The sequence below is a fragment of the Pygocentrus nattereri genome, chromosome 13 (genome assembly GCF_015220715.1).
Source record: "Pygocentrus nattereri isolate fPygNat1 chromosome 13, fPygNat1.pri, whole genome shotgun sequence".
Classification (NCBI taxonomy): domain Eukaryota; kingdom Metazoa; phylum Chordata; class Actinopteri; order Characiformes; family Serrasalmidae; genus Pygocentrus; species Pygocentrus nattereri.
In genome coordinates this window covers 28,261,655-28,276,787 of record NC_051223.1, presented here as the reverse complement: position 1 = coordinate 28,276,787, position 15,133 = coordinate 28,261,655, and the positions used below count along the sequence as shown (strand labels likewise).

Sequence of the window (15,133 nt, the reverse complement as noted above, 5' to 3'; positions counted from 1 at the left end):
GGTGTCACACAGCCACACTGTTTACCAGTTATGCAAATTGACTAACTGTACAGCCTTGAGACTTAAAATAGCAGCGAAGACCAGACAGTTAGAGATACAAAACTACCCACGTCTGTATGTTTGGGCTAGTCGTTCTGAGTTCTGGGGACCTAACTTACACACACACAATGATATTATAAATCATGCATATGAAAATACAGTAAATAACACAGATACAGAGAAACGCAGTAAAGGGAAAAGCTCTACTGGGCTTTTTATGATAATATCATAATATCACAACATGAACAGGGCAGAGATAGTGAGAGTGAAAGAGAGACAGAGAGAGAGTGTGAGAGAGAGAGAGAGTGTGTGTGAGAGAGAGAGAGAGAGAGAGAGAGAGAGAGAGAGCGAGAGCTTACCATATGAAGTCTCTACAGTGGGAACAGTAAGTCGGCTGTCTCAGGTAAGTGGCCATGAACTTGTGTCCATTAACCTGATGAACACGCCTCCGAACTGCCCCCTGGCGCTTTCGGGGCCGCATGCGCTCACGGAAAACCCGCTCTTCATTTTCAGTGGATGCAGCAGCTGTCAAAGCGAAACAAATATAAGAGGTTTTGAAATCCAAAAACGTGCTATGCTAACAGAATATGCATTTACAAAGTCTTTAAAACCACACAGAAATCATCAGCCCCTAGAACGCTACTGGAATCATGTTGATGCATAGAACATTTTAAAAAAGCTTCAAGTTTAATTGAGTTTGAGTCCTTGAGGCTTTAGTCCTTTTCTCCTTCATATGTCATTGGCCACATCACCAACAGATTAGACACATACTTGTTTTAAACATTAGGAAACAAAAGGACATGGACTTACATATTTTCCCCTTTTATTCCTGGCACTATGTGGACTGCCAGAAACAACTATTGCCACAGATCCTCAACATTCATTATTTTGTTGTTCAACCACTCCTGTATAATTTGGCCTTTTGCTTGGGATCATTGTCCTGTTGAAAGTTTCGTCCTCTCAAGCTTTAGTTCTTTAGCAGACTGAAGCAGGTTGTATTGCACTCAATGTATTTTGCACCATCCTTTCATCTTTAAATTTTAGCAAGATGCCCAGTCCCTACTGAGGAAAAACATCCCCACTACAGGATGCTGCCACTCCCATAGTTCACTGCTGAGAGGGTGTTTGATGAGAAAGGGGGAGAGTCAGGTTTGCATCACACATAGTGTTTTGAACTTTTCCACTTTTGTCTCAACTGACCACAAAACCTCATCCTACACTCTAGCAAACTCTAGATGTGGTTAGATGTGGTTTTTCTTTAGTAATTGCTTCTTTCTAACGACCTTCCCGTACAGGCCAGTTGCATGCAGAGCTCTTGATATCATTGACTGGTGCACCTTCACTCTAGTTTCAGCCACTAAACTCTGTAACTCCCTGAGAGTGGTTATTGGCTTCTTTGTTACTTCACAAGTCCCCTTCTTTCTCTGAGTTGTGAAGAACAGCCTTGTCTAGGCAGTGCATGGGTAGTAAAATGCAGCTCCCTTTTCCACACAACCGATCCAACAGCACTCACTGGGATAGCCAAATACTTGGATTATTACATTATTTTGTAGCGTTTCCCTAACTTCTTCATATACATATAACTTTATCTCTGATTGCCCTCATTTTCAAAACTTTCCTACAGATTCAGAGTCTAACCAGTGGTACTAGCATTAAAGGGGTTAACTTCTTAAATGATTTAAAAAAACATCCAAATTTGCCAACTTGGAACTTGCAGATCACAGGGGTTGAGTATTTAAGCAAACAGCATTTTTCAGTTAGTTGTTTTATGTCAGAAAAAAATGTCTTCTTATATAAATCCAATATTTCTTTAATTCCTTTTGAGGGACAATCTTCCAGCTGTAGCCTGGACAGAGGAAACACACCCAGTTTGCGCTGAGCCAAGTCAGGCTTGTTTAAAACAGAGAGATACTCAAGCCCCCCCTATCCTCAAGTCAACCCAGTCAGCGAAGAAAAGGAACAAACATATCTTTCATTTCTCTACTCCTCTCCTCTGTATGGTCCTCCCAGAGCTGTACACAGTCTGAGTGTATGTGTGTGTGAATCATGAGAGGGACCTGAGGTCCAGACCACCTGACTCACCATGTGCCCTGTGCAGTCATGTGCATTAACACAGGTCAAGTCATGTAGCCTGAGGGACATCACAATGCATGTAGCACAGCACTGACGTGCACGAGCTGTGCGTGTGGGTGCACATCAGAGATCTGGGACCAAACCCAGTTCTGCTCAGAGGAGATGCGACATAAAACAGCTCTGTTTGCCCTTTCAACTTTCAACTACTGCCTCTTCTTCTTTCAGACCACATGAGTATGTGTAGAGAAAGCCTGATCCATATGAATAAAATATCACATTGTGATTATATTCATACATTATGATTAATTTCTTGTTGACAAACTGTTGGTGGGACCTGAATAAAGACTGAGTTGCAACCAAGCAATTGTGAACAAAATGACTTGCACTTGCTGAGAGTGCAGTTTGGTTCATCAGAACAACCACCATAACGTTCCTCAGAACATCTGTGACGGGTCTGGATGCTCACAGCACACCAGAGCAAGTGAAAAAAGTGATTCATTGAATGTATTTGGTTCAAAATTGCAACAGAGTAATGCAGTGGTTCCCAATCAGTCCCTCAAGGCCTCCCAAATGATACATGTTTTTGCTCCAACCCAACTCACAACACTTGGGGATGAGGAAAAATGTGGGCCATCTGAGGTCCAGTTCCAGGTTGGCAACCATTGGTGTGGTGTTATACCCATGAGTGCTGGTATATGGCATATTTTCACCTCTAAAAAAAAAGGATCTTTTTCCACAAAAAATTGGTAGGCTGCGCAAAATGTAAACAAAGTCAGAATATAATGATGTGCAAATCATTTAAATCCTATATTAACTAATTATTTTTAGAAAAATAAATGATCATTTTGAATTTGATGCCATCAACACGCTTCAAAAAAGTTGGGAGAGGGAGAACAAAAAATGGCAATGAAATTGTGTAATGCTAAAAAAACACCTGGTGGAGCATCTTACAAATAATTAGTTTAACTGGAAACAGGTCAGTAACATGATTGGATATAGAAAGTCTTCCAGAAGTAAAGATGAGGAGGGGTTCACCACTCTGTGAAAGACTGCACAGGCAAATAGTGCAACAATTCAAGAATAACATTTCTCAACGTAAATAAGCAAACAACTTGGAGATTTCATCATCTATGGAGCATAATAGCATTAAAATATTCAGAGAAACTGCAGATTATCACCATCACCCCACACTTGTATGCTAACCAGGTTAGCTACCAGGTTAGTCTACTCTCTTGCATCTCCTTTGAGTAATCAGAATAGTCTCATCGTCTGAACTGTGATGTAGTATGTCTCCTGTTTTTTTTTTTTTTCCAACAGTCCTTTGTTTTGCCTCTTCTGGACAAAATTTGCCTTCTTCGCATCATGGCAGTATATTGAGGGGGTACTATGTCTGCAGCAGAATACGGAGTACTTGGTACCAAAAGTGACTCAAAAAAGTCAAGTTGTACAATGTGATGGAAACTTGCCATTAGACGCTTTCCTGAGTATGTGTGTTTATGGTGCATGGACACACACACTTTGGGATGTATGTATCTCTTAGACTCCACAATATACCCACCTATTCAAACACCACTACAAAAGTGTACATAATTTCCACATGAATAAAACATATTACATAAACACAACCACTACCAAAAGCAAGTAACTGGAAAGACAAAAACTTTGTGGATGGAATATATTTTATTCATGTGGAAATGCACACATTTCAGTGCATGAGTTTATTCAGCATAGAGAGTTGATCTACATATTGAAGCTATGCGAAATATCAGTATAGCAAATGCGGCTATCAGTTAAGTAATAATATCCCTAGTATAGAGGCATATAGTGAAAGAGCACACGCACACCTTACTGTGATTACATTACCAATAAACAGCTGCCAGGAACCAGTTTCATGTTGGCTACCTTTCCGAACACACCTTCTATGTGTGGTACTGTCTCTGTGTTTGTGTTATGTCAGCAATCTTCTGGAACATGCTTGGTGTTTGTGCGTGTGTTGTGTGATATTTTGCAGGGAGGGCAGCTGCTGAGGAGCAGAGCAGCTAAAAGGGCCATTAGTGGGATAGATGTGCTTACGTAATGCTGCTTTACCCATCTGCTTAGAGAGCAGGCTTAAGCACAGCCTAAGAACGCAGTTCCACAAGCCACCAACAAAGATGAAGCAATGCTATACACACTATAAACAAGGCTATAACAGCACTCCCCCACAAAGCGTCCTAAACATACACCCACACATGTCCAGATACAAAGGACATGTCAGTGTCAGAATACACAACTCTTGATAATGTCTTCATCCAGATACTGGTGTGTGTAGCTTCACTATGCAGACTGTAACTGTGTCGACACTACAATTATTCAATCGTAATTCTATTTTTACTTATTTGGGATCAATATATTTAACCCTTTGAACCGCTATAGTCTTATGCATAACTTTAGGCTCCACTGGACAAACTACATCTATTATTAAGATTAAGAAGTTTACATGCCCTGTACAGAAAATACAATTCTCCTCATTTTAATGCACAACTATAATATACTTGCTGAATTTCACACATCGAAGAAAAATGAAACATAAAATGTGGCATGTATAAAAGTTTGGACATATGCCACATTTTATGTTTTATCAATATGCTAAAGTCAGCAAAACACAGTTGTATGCAAAAGTTTGGGCACCCCTGGTCCAACTACATGCTTTGTTGATTTTCTACGTAAAAATAACACTTCTGCACATTTAAAAACACAATTACTTTTATTTGCTGAATTTAACAGACTGGAAATAAATATTATGTTTTCCTTGCACTGTTTGGGGACCCCTGGTCATGAGCACTCCTGACTCTGAATTAGGGCTGCACAACATACTGTTATCATGATGTCTTTGCTTAGAGTCTCTATGGGTGTTTTTGATATATTTTGATTTGGTTAAAATAATGCAGACCAATTCTTAATTTCGTCACATTATTAATTCTTCATCATCATCATCATCATCATCATCATCATCATCATCATCGCTAACCTCTCAGTCCTCCAGATAGGGTTGTGGTAGCAGTTGAGAAAGCAGAGAATCCTAGACAACCCTGTCCCCTGCAACTTCCTCCAGTTCATTCCCGGGGACCCCAAGCCGCTCCCAGCCCAACTTGGAGACATAATCCCTCCAGCGGGTCCTAGGACGACCCTAGGGTCTTGTCCTGTTATCCATGCCTGGTACACCCCCACCAGTGTCCAGGGGGCATCTGGATCAGATGCCTGAACGACCTCAGCTGGCTCCTCTCAATGCGGAGGGGTAGCAGCTCTACTCCGAGCTCCTCCCGGATGGCCGAGCTCCTTACTCTGTCAAATATAGTGTAGCCCGCCACCGTACAAAGAAAGCTCATTTCCGCTGCTTGTATTTGCGATCTCGTTCTTTCGGTCATTGTTATGATGATTATTAATTCGCATTTTTAATATTGCTACTATAGGAAAAAAAAAACACATCAAAGGGACAACATTTTAGTTCATTTTAATTTTTTTATTCCTAGTTCTCATTTTTCATTCCTAGAGTCTAAAGCATGGCTGGCACTTTTAAATGTAAAAAAAAATTAATATGTGTATTTGATTTGACAACAAGCATGCAAGTTTTTATTGCTAGTTGTATTGCATATGTAACAATGTCATCATGATACTAGCAATTTATGCATATTATGTTGCTCTAATACACACTTAAAAACATAGTACTCTATCTCCCTCTCCTCTCTTATTCTCCCTAATCTCCACTGTCTCTCTCTGCCTCTCTCCTGTGTGTGGAGTGGAGGATGTGGTCTGCAGGAGGCTGATCTGATGAGAGGGCAGCAGAGTGGAGCAGAGAGCTGATCGCCCACGGTCAGACAGCCAGAGCAGCAGAGGGCTCACGCCGCCTACACCAACGCCACTCCAGCTCCAGACACGCCACACACACGAGCACCACAAGCACTCTCCAACCTCACCACAACTCAGGCACACACTAATTAAAACAGCATTAATCAGAGATAGAGCGAGAGATAGAAAGTGAGAGATTTCACACGTCCTTTGGTGACAGCAGCACTTTCAACTAAAAGAGCAGACATACATACACGTGCACACACGCAGAATTAACCGTATCCATCAGAAGGCTGAACAGAGGAGGAAATCTGGTATTCATTCAATCATTCTGACAATGTAGATCAAATTTATCAAATTTGTGCTGGGTAGTCTTAGGATGGGCGATATATCATTAAATAACATTATAATACTTGAAGACTTCATGAATAATTCATAAGTTGATGTTTATTTAAAGTGCCTATATCGTGAAAACCAAACTGTTTAAGTAAAAGCATTTGATGTAGTATGAAAACACTGTTAAAATTTAAAAATATTATGTTCATTCTCCAGTCCATGCCTACATGGAATTCACCATTTTTATGATATCACAAAAATCAACACATGTACATATATCTGCCCATTCAGCCTATAGAAAGTTAGCCCCACCTGTTTCTATTAAAACTTTAGGCAATATTTTAGCCCAGACTGCACCTTTTTGAAGGTGATCATTTACATAGAACAGTCTCAAACACACAGTTACAAAAACAGCCTGTTTAATTCCAAAAGCATGCAAAAATGTATTATGATTTTAGTACATAACTAGTTATGCTTTTGGTCCATTAACCCATGCAAAATTCATAATAAAATACTAGAAAATTGTAGGATACAGCCTCTTTAAGGAGGACATATATGGAAAAAAATATCCCTGAAATGTCCAGGACATCCGCAACCCTGACGGAGAAGCGGCTTAGAAAATGGATGGATGGATGTCCAGGACATGCAATTTAAGAGTCCATGAAAACTTCACAGAACTACATGAACACATTTTGCCTTGTTTTCCATATACAACCCTGTTTTCAAAAAAACTGGAATGTAAATAAAAACAAAATGCAATTATGTGCAAATTATTTAAACCCTACATTTAATTGAAAACAACATATCAAATGTTGAAGCTGAGAAATGTTAATGTTTTTTTAAAAATATATGTCCATTTTGAATTTAATGTCAGCAACACATTTCAAAAAAAGTTGGGACAGAGGCATGTTTTCCACTGTGTTTCTTTACCTCTTCTTTTAACAAAACACTGTAAGCATTAAGGAATGGAGGAGACTGACTGCAGTTCTGAAAATGAAATGTTTTTCCATTCTTGTTTGACATAGGATTTCAGCTGCTCAACAGTTCTGGGTCACCTTTGTCGTATTTTTAGTTTCATAATGTACCAAATGTTTTCAACGGGTCTGGACTGCAGGCAGGCCAGTTTAACAACTAGACCTTTACTACGGACCCATGCTGTTGTAATACATGCAGAATGTGGTTTGGCATTGTCTTGCTGAAATAAGCAAGGCCTTCCCTGAAAAAGACATTGTCTAGATGGCAACATGTTTTGCTCCAAAACCTGTATATATCATTCAGTGTTCCTGAGCCCACACATTGATTTCCTCTACAGAATCATGTCTGTTCTTAATGCAGTGCCTGAAGATCACAGCCAGCCAGTAATGGTTTTCAGCCTTGTCCCTTGCATACAGAGATTTCTTCAGATTCTCTGAATCTTTTAATTATATTTTGTACTGTAGATGATAGTTATTTGCTATTTTATTTTGAGAAACATTATTCTTGGATTGTTGCACATTATTCTTCAATTGTCAGCTTCTCTGGGATGTTTTTTTATACCCAGTCATGGTACTGACCTATTGCCAATTAACCTAATTAGTTGTAAAAAATATCTCAGTTTCAATGTCTGATATGTTGTCTTTGTACTATTTTCAATTAAATACAGGGTTTAAATGATTTGTACATCATTGCTCTCTGTTTTTATTTACATTTTGCGCAGAGCCTAAACTTGTTTGGAAAGAGGGTTGTAGTTACTGAATAATAAGCCTTAGGATGTAATAGGTCTGGGATTAACAAAGAAAGTGCCATAATGCAGTGATTCTATTGACTACTTGTTACTGTACAGTATGCAGTTACTGTGTACTGGCTGTTTCTGTTTACAGGCTCTCTGAAATTGGTCTAAATTTGCTTGTTTTATGATACAATCAGTTGTTCTAGTTTCCAGAAGTACAACCCCAATTCCAATGAAGTTGGGACGTTGTGTAAAACATAAATAAAAACAGAATATGATGATTTGCAAATCCTTTTCAACCTATATTCAATTGAATACACTACAAGATATTTAATGGTCAAACGGATAAACTTTATTGTTTTTTGTAAATATTCACTCATTTTGAATTTGATGCCTGCAACACGTTCCAAAGAAGTTGGGACGGGGCATGTTTACCACTGTGTTACATCACCTTTCCTTTTAACAACACTCAATAAGCATTTGGGAACTGAGGGCACTAATTGTTGAAGCATTGTAGGTGGAATTCTTTCCCATTTTTGCTTGATGTACAACTTCAGTTGCTGAACAGTCTGGGGTTTCCATTGTTGTGTGGCGCATTATGAAGTGCAAAGTACATTTTCAATGGGAGACAGGTCTGGACTGCAGACAGGCCAGTCTAGTTCCCGCACTCTTTTACTATGAAGCCACGCTGTTGTAACACATGCAGAATGTGGCTTGGCATTGTCTTGCTGAAATAAGCAGGGACATCCCTGAAAAAGACGTTGCTTGGATGGCAGCATATGTTGCTCCAAAACCTGTATGTACATTTCAGCATTAATGGTGCCTTCACAGATGTGCAAGTTACTCATGCCATGGGCACTAACACACCCCCACACCATCAGAGATGCTGGCTTTTGAACTCTGCGCTGATAACAATCCAGACAGTCCTTTTCCTCTTTGGCTCAGAGGACACGACGTTCATGATTTCCAAAAACAAAAGCTGGCGGCATTTCTGGGTGGTGTTGATATATGGCTTTCATTTTGCATGGCAGAGTTTTAACTTGCACTTGTAGATGGAGTGATGAACTGTGTTCACTGACAGTGGTTTTCTGAAGTGTTCCTGAGCCCATGTGGTAATATCCGTTACAGAATGATGTGGGTTTTTAATGCAGTGGCGCCTGAGGGATCGAAGGTCACAGGCATTCAGTGTTGGTTTTCTGCCTTGCTGCTTACTTGCAGAGATTTCTCCAGATTCTCTGAATCTTTTGATGATATTATGGACTGTAGATGATGAAATCCCTAAATTCATTGCAATTGCACATTGAGAAACATTGTTCTTAAACTGTTGGACCATTTGCTCACACAGTTGTTCACAAAGTGGTGAACGTTGCCCCATCCTTGCTTGTGAACGACTGAGCCTTTCAGGGATGCTCCCTTTATACCCAATCATGACATTCATCTGTTTCCATTTAACCTGTTCACCTGTGGAATGTTCCAAACTGGTGTTTTTGGAGCATTCCTAAACTTGCCCAGTCTTTTGTTGCCCCTGTCTTCTTTTGAAATTGTTGTAGGCATCAAATTCAAAATGAATGAATATTTGCAAAAAACAATAGTTTATCCATTTGAACATTAAATATCTTGTCTTTGTAGTGTATTCAATTGAATATAGGTTGAAAAGGATTTGCAAATCATCATATTCTATTTTTATTTATTTTTTTTACACAACGTCCCAAGTTCACTGGAATTGGGATTGTAGTAATATACTCATAAAAGCATGCTGTGTTGTAATCTACATCTCACATTAAGGATTCATCATCATACTGCTTATCCCCAGCATGGTATGGTGTTCAATATATTCATTATGGATTCAGAAATGTTGTTACATCATTAAAAATAATGCATAATTAGAAATTATGCAATCCACTGGTTTGAACCAAAAAAAAACATCAAATGTCCTGCACTCTAACCTGTTGTTCATCTATTATACTGTGCTAGACATTTCTTGTCTAATGACAATCAGTGAGAGCTGAAAGAGCTCTATCTGCTTCTACAGCTCAACCAGAAAAAGGTTCAGATTTACTAAGAGAGGCACTAACTACTAACGCTCTACCAACACACTGCACTGGTGGTGGTGGCCAATTTAACAGTTATCTACTTAGAACTTCCATGCAAATGGACAGAGGCACATAATTAACTTCGTGTTAATATATAACCAGCACAATATAACCATGTATTTGGCTCACATGCTCTTTAGTATGAAGGCTTTTCTGTTGCATAGAAGAAAAAAAACGTTGTGCGTCTGTTTCAGATTCGAACTGTGACTCACTGGGTCAAATAAAGATAATGTATAGTAAACCCTCTTGATGAATTCTAATCCAATTAGACTAGATGAGACTCACCTGTGATGAATTAGAAATTAGAATCATCTGTGAAAAAATGAGGGCTCACATGACTTGAATTAACCCATGAATGATGGCTTTAGTGCTTTAAAAGTCCACTTTACTTTTTCTGATCTCTTTTCGCAATGGTTAAGACAAGAGATCTGTCTAAGAGCATCAGAAGTGCTCTAATTTCCACAAGCAAGAATGGTAAAGGGTACAAGGCCATCTCCAAAGTCCTTGATATCCCTGTATCAACAGTCCATAATGTAATTAAGTTTATTGCTCATGGAAGTGTCAGGAACCTCCTAGGATTTATGTCAAAGCAGAAAAAACAGTGAGAAAAGTCTTCAAATATTGGTGTGAAGTTTGGATGAAATGCCACTTCATAGGCAAAGGCCAAGGAAGACTCCGCTGCTTAAAGAAAGACATAAGGCATGACTGATCATTACCAAAATGTACCTAGACTAACTTAAGAACACACTACCTACAGTCAAACATGGTGGTAGATCCATAATGTAGGCTGCTTTGCTGCCTTAGGTTCTGGAAGCCTCAAATGGAAGGAATCATGAAATCTGAATATTACCAAGGCATCTTGGTGTAAAATGTGCTACCTAGTGTAAGGAACAGAGGTTTGACTGAAGATCATGGGTCCTCCAGCGTGATAAGGACCCAAAACAATCATCAAAAAGCGTAACAGAACAGTTTCAAAGGAAGAAATGAACAGTTTTAAACTGGCCTGAAATCAGTCCTGATCTCCCCCATTGAAAACTGTGAAATCTGTCACAGGGAAAAGGCACTTTGCAAAGCTTGTAGATGGTAACCAATAACGTTTGGAGCCTGCCATTCCAGCTAAAGAGTCATTAATACTGTCCATGGCATTTTTTGTCATATTTTGCTCCTCTTCTTTAAAATCACTTTCTGTATGTTGAAGAACTGTACATGTGTTCGAAAAACTCAGTATCATCAGTAATGTTACTTCTAAAAACAAGACAAGCTTGGTGTTAAACACAGGTGTTAAATATCACACAGTCAGTATTTACTACCAGTCTTGGTAAACGTGAGTAGGTGCTTCATTATAATAATCCCCTCCCAGTGTTTTGTGCTTTGAGAGGGAAACTCCCATGAATGCATTTGAAATGAGGCAAAAACACAAAAGAGCAGCAACTGCCCCTTTGATCTTTGGTTTTATGGATGCTAAAGGAATGCAGCATAATTAGTAAATCATAACAGACACACTGAAGTTTGCAGCAGTGCAAAACGTTTAAATCTGTCCTAAAGTGTGACAGGAAAAGAGCAAGAAAGAAATAGAGAGAAAGAGAGACAGAACAGCGAAGGAGGTGGAGAGACGGAAATGAAGACAAAAACAGAGCTTTATTCCTTTGTGGATTTCTTCAATCTGTTGGCTGGGTCACAGGAGAGTTTGAAGGGAGGCAGCACTCTCTCTCTCCTTCTCTCTCTCACTTGCTCTCTCACTCAGGACAGACTGGGGATGGAGAGAATAAATACAGTGACATGATGGAGGTGCTATGGCGTGTCGAGCTGAGATGTTATCTAACTAGCCATCTGGCAAATGACTCTCGCTGTCACTCTCGTTCTCCAGATTAGAGTAGAACATGAGTACTCCGCTGAACATACACAGAAAACTATTGCATTAGACATGTAATGACGTCCAGCTATACATGCTGTGCACTCCAGTAGGACTGTGAGGTGCAGTGAGCATGCTGGGAACAGATACTAAACCGCTCATGATTTCATACCAAACCCTTTTACATGAAAGTCTCTCATCCTTCCGTCTCCCTCTCTCTATGTCGCTCCCTTCACTCTCCAGACCTTGCTCTTTCTCTGTCCCTTGAAACCTGTGAGCTCACAGGCTCGTTTCCATGACGACCCCCGCAATCTAAATGATCTGAGCACCTGGGCCGCCCTGCTGAACAAACACAGGTAGAGACTATAAAAGAGCCTTGGCGCAGCCCCCCCAAACCCACTCAGAGACCATTCAATTCAGCAAGAAAGAGGGGGAAAAGAGAGAAGAAGACAATGAAGGCATGGCTGAAGAGAACAGGCAGAAGAAGAGGAGAGAATGAAAGGATGGTAGAGAGGAGGACAGGCCGGAGCTTAAGGCAGCCTGTAGCCGCCAACTCAGGAACTCACAGAAAGAAAGCGAGAGAGAGAGAGAGAGAGAGAGAGAGAGAGAGAGAGAGAAAGGAAGAGAGAGAGAAAGCAAGAGAGAATGGCTAAAAATAGCTCTTCCTCCAACGCCACCTCTCTTTCCCTCACTCATAGCCGCGGCCTCGCATATATTTGCATGATAAGTGGCAAAGGGTCCAGTGTACTGGGAACACATGAACCCAGGGAGAAAGTTCAGGTGAGGCGGAAAAAGGAAGTGGGCGGCATAAGCACAGACTCCCAGCCAATGAAAGAGAGGACAGAAGCCCGATGGGAAATTTGTAAGGACAGCTGAAGTGACCCCGTGTATCTCACTGTATACATATGCATTAAATGAGACTCACTGGCCACCTTATTAGGTACATCTAACTTGTATCTACATTAATTATCCTTTTTATCAGCTCCACTTACTATAAGAGTATTTTTACAATTAGACTGTCTAATTGTATCTATGTCTCTGAATTATTTGTTAGCCTTCTTTTAAATGGGGTCATCAATGGTCAGGAGCCCCACAAGACCACCACAGAGCACTTAATATTTGGTTGGTGGATCATTCTAAGTGCTGCAGTGACACTAACATGGTGGTGGCTTGTTAGTGTGTTTTTTTGTGATAATGCTGAGTTTTTTGTACCAAAAGATCATTTTTTTCTTATTTTAAAATCTTATCCCTTCTATTGAAACTCATGTTCAGACGACTCTCGGGTAAATCTGGTCTGCTCATCAGAGACCTCTGCACAAACTTGGAGTTCATTGCCAGCTTGAGTGAACATTGACATTAAAGCAAAAGGGGAAGATGACAAATACTAAGAAATGTTGAAGTTCATGTTATGCTGCTAATTTAACTTGCAATGAAAAATTTTGTATTAAGTTAGAAAAGATGCAAAAAAATGCATGTTCAGTACTGGTCTCAGACTTTTGGATCTTATATAAAATGGACAGTGAACATACATGCGCCAAATAAATGACTGAACTTACTATTATGATCATTATGACCAAACCATTCAAGCCTGAAGCCCAGTTACTTACACAATGTTGCCTGTTGCCATGATTCCAAGACTGTTCAAGTACAGCATCTAGGTAGTAGCTTTCACTGAGGACTCTCTTGGCAAAAGTTATTTCTGGAGCTGTGAATGCGTTTATCATCAAAAGTACATCAATGCTAAAGTATCATTTACAAGACAAATACAGCACTCATGTAGCAGTGTCAGCAATATCAGTAACGTTAGGAGGCCTTCAGAAGACTACACTGCACAGTGCTTACAAGAGAACTATGGATAAATCGACAGGCAGCAAACTAACAAAAGCAATAGCAGAGTGGAAAGCTCCAGTTCCCCTCAAAACCAGACATAACAGTCTTTTCAAATGGAATAAAATCTTTATTTAGGGTTAAATTGGAGCAAACTAAATAAATGTGAGTAACCACAATTATCTACACAGCCTAATGCGATTAATCATGATGAATTCTTTTGTTTCACAGCCCAGCCCAAATTTATATTATTCTGTTTTTTTATATTTTTACATCACATCCTTTACATTGCACGAAAATGTCATTATTTACATATTATTATTTTTATTGTAGAATAGCTTATTAATATTACTTAATAACTTTTATACTTTTCCTGTAAAGACGTAAAACGTTTTATTAGGACATTCTCAACAGATGTTCTGTGTGTGTGTGTGTGTGTGTGTGTGTGTGTGTGTGTGTGTGTGTGTGTGTGTGTGTGTGTGTGTGTGTGCGCGTGTGTGTGCTGTTTGAGTTTTGCATGGAATAGAATTTCTTTAGAGATACATATTCTAATCAGGGGTCAGCACACACATAGGTGTGTGTGCGCGTGCACACACACACACACACACAAACACTTTTACCTAGAAGTAAGTATGTGTGTGCGCCCGCATGTGTGTGTGCCGTAATCCATGGCTCAGTCTCACCTGCTATTTTGAGACACTAAACCCTGGACAGTCAACTTACTGCCCCCCGAAACAAATGTTTCCACTCACGCACATATGCATAAAAGACCACATAGACAGACAGACAAACACATTCTACCCCATCTCTATCTGCACTCCACAATTTCACATGCTCAGTCCAGTCAGTATTAGTTAATAACTTTAATGCTGCTCAATGCACTGTTGAGAGGCAGGCGAGTCATTTGTGTTATGATCAGAGCTTTAGAAATAGAGGAGAGTAAGATAGATGTTATGTATGCCTGACTATTCTCTTCAGAGGTGGGTGCCAAAAACAGCAAAAGGGTCATTCGTGTGGGACAGCTGGGTCTCGACCCCATCCTGACGACCCTCTTTGTGGGTGTCTGGGTCTACTCGGGTATGTATGGAGTGCTCAAGTTATGATTCCCTCAGACATACCTGCTTACTCGCTATGTTATGTTGACTTTAGTTTCAAATTCTATTCTATTCTAATTCTAGCAAACTCTATGTTGGTGTAGCAAACAGAGGCAGGCAGAGTGAGCAAACATGTACTCAAGTGCTCGAGTATTACTACTTTACATTACATTCCTTATTTTATGCTCAATTCTATGTGCTTTTATTTAATGCTTAACAAGCAGCACTTCTTCCTAAAACAGCAAAAATATATTGCTATAAATAAGATCATGTCCATTTTCAG

The 15,133-nt window shown here is 39.7% G+C and overlaps 1 protein-coding gene across 1 annotated transcript in view; it reads right to left on the bottom strand.

The window, feature by feature from the left end:
* Positions 1 to 15,133, bottom strand: part of prkcea (protein kinase C, epsilon a) — an 85,516-nt gene that overhangs the window by 43,195 nt on the left and 27,188 nt on the right. Inside the window, exon 3 of the mRNA XM_017702955.2 lies at positions 399 to 564. Coding sequence (XP_017558444.1) covers positions 399 to 564 — 166 coding nt within the window. The remainder of the gene's footprint in view (positions 1 to 398; positions 565 to 15,133) is intronic.